This window comes from Arachis duranensis, chromosome 10 (genome assembly GCF_000817695.3).
Source record: "Arachis duranensis cultivar V14167 chromosome 10, aradu.V14167.gnm2.J7QH, whole genome shotgun sequence".
Classification (NCBI taxonomy): domain Eukaryota; kingdom Viridiplantae; phylum Streptophyta; class Magnoliopsida; order Fabales; family Fabaceae; genus Arachis; species Arachis duranensis.
In genome coordinates this window covers 99592576-99593679 of record NC_029781.3, presented here as the reverse complement: position 1 = coordinate 99593679, position 1104 = coordinate 99592576, and the positions used below count along the sequence as shown (strand labels likewise).

General features: G+C 30.3%; 1 protein-coding gene across 1 annotated transcript in view; it reads left to right on the top strand.

The window, feature by feature from the left end:
* Positions 1 to 364: 364 nt before the first annotated feature.
* Positions 365 to 1104, top strand: part of LOC107471263 (uncharacterized) — a 2404-nt gene continuing 1664 nt past the window's right edge. Inside the window, exons 1-2 of the mRNA XM_016090716.1 lie at positions 365 to 466; positions 747 to 797. Coding sequence (XP_015946202.1) covers positions 365 to 466; positions 747 to 797 — 153 coding nt within the window. The remainder of the gene's footprint in view (positions 467 to 746; positions 798 to 1104) is intronic.

Below are 1104 nucleotides of genomic sequence, written 5' to 3'. Positions count from 1 at the left end.
TAAACATTAAATATCTATATGTTAAAAATGATGTGTAAAATAATGGGTAAAAAACTAAAAATAGACATGATGACAAATTCTTTTAGAGGAGAAGTGATAAAAAATTTCATTTCATTTTTTTGGCCCACTTCATATAAAGGTGGGACACTCCTGGATGTGAGTGACAAAGTCTTAGCAATCATCACATCTTCAATTATTATTATTATTATTATTATTATTATTATTATTATTAAAAAGTCTTATGCCAAAATTGCTTGGATCAAGTATACACATTTTCAATCCAGACTATTTTAAAAAAATAAGAGCCCAGTCCCAACAAAAAAAGCTAATCCAATTGTTAGCATAATTAAGAACAAATTAATCCATGCTAATTACGCCATTTCATAACATAAACATACTGCATTTGTTCGAACAGGTTCCTGTCATGGTTGACTTAATTGAGGTCTTGTCTCTGCTTCTGGCAGCAGTAACAGGCGTCCCTTTCTAAGTACAACCAATTTATTTCAGCACCTACTAAAAAAAAAAGAAACTTCTGCACAATAGCATTACCTTAAGACAATAGTAAAAACTACGGTTATGTATACTTAACTGTCTTCAATCTGAATCATTTATAAAAAATATTCAAAATAAATTGATCAAACGATTAAGAATTCACCGAACATCAATCAATTTAGGAGCGCATGAAAGTAGGTAACATTTAAAATATAATTAATAACTAAACTTTTCACATTCTTCAAATGAATTAGAATGAATTTGAGACTAGGGCACTCTATTACACACCACAAGACATTACGGAGGTATAAAAGTAACAAAACTTGCTCTGTTTTCTTTGACATAAGTCAAGCTTGGGAGCTATGATGTGTATCTAAAATCTCGAACGGTTTAATTTCAGAACTCATATAAGAGCAACTCCAACGGTTCAAAAATTATGAACCTCATTTACTGTGTGTCAGTAAAAAAGGAGGCTCTACCATTGGAGCAAATAAATAATGAGGTCCTTCACAAATTTCGAAGCAGGTGAATCCCTGCTCAGAGGGACTCGGTCTCTCTCAAAGAAAATGATATTTTATTAATAAAATTAAAATTTTATATATATATATATAT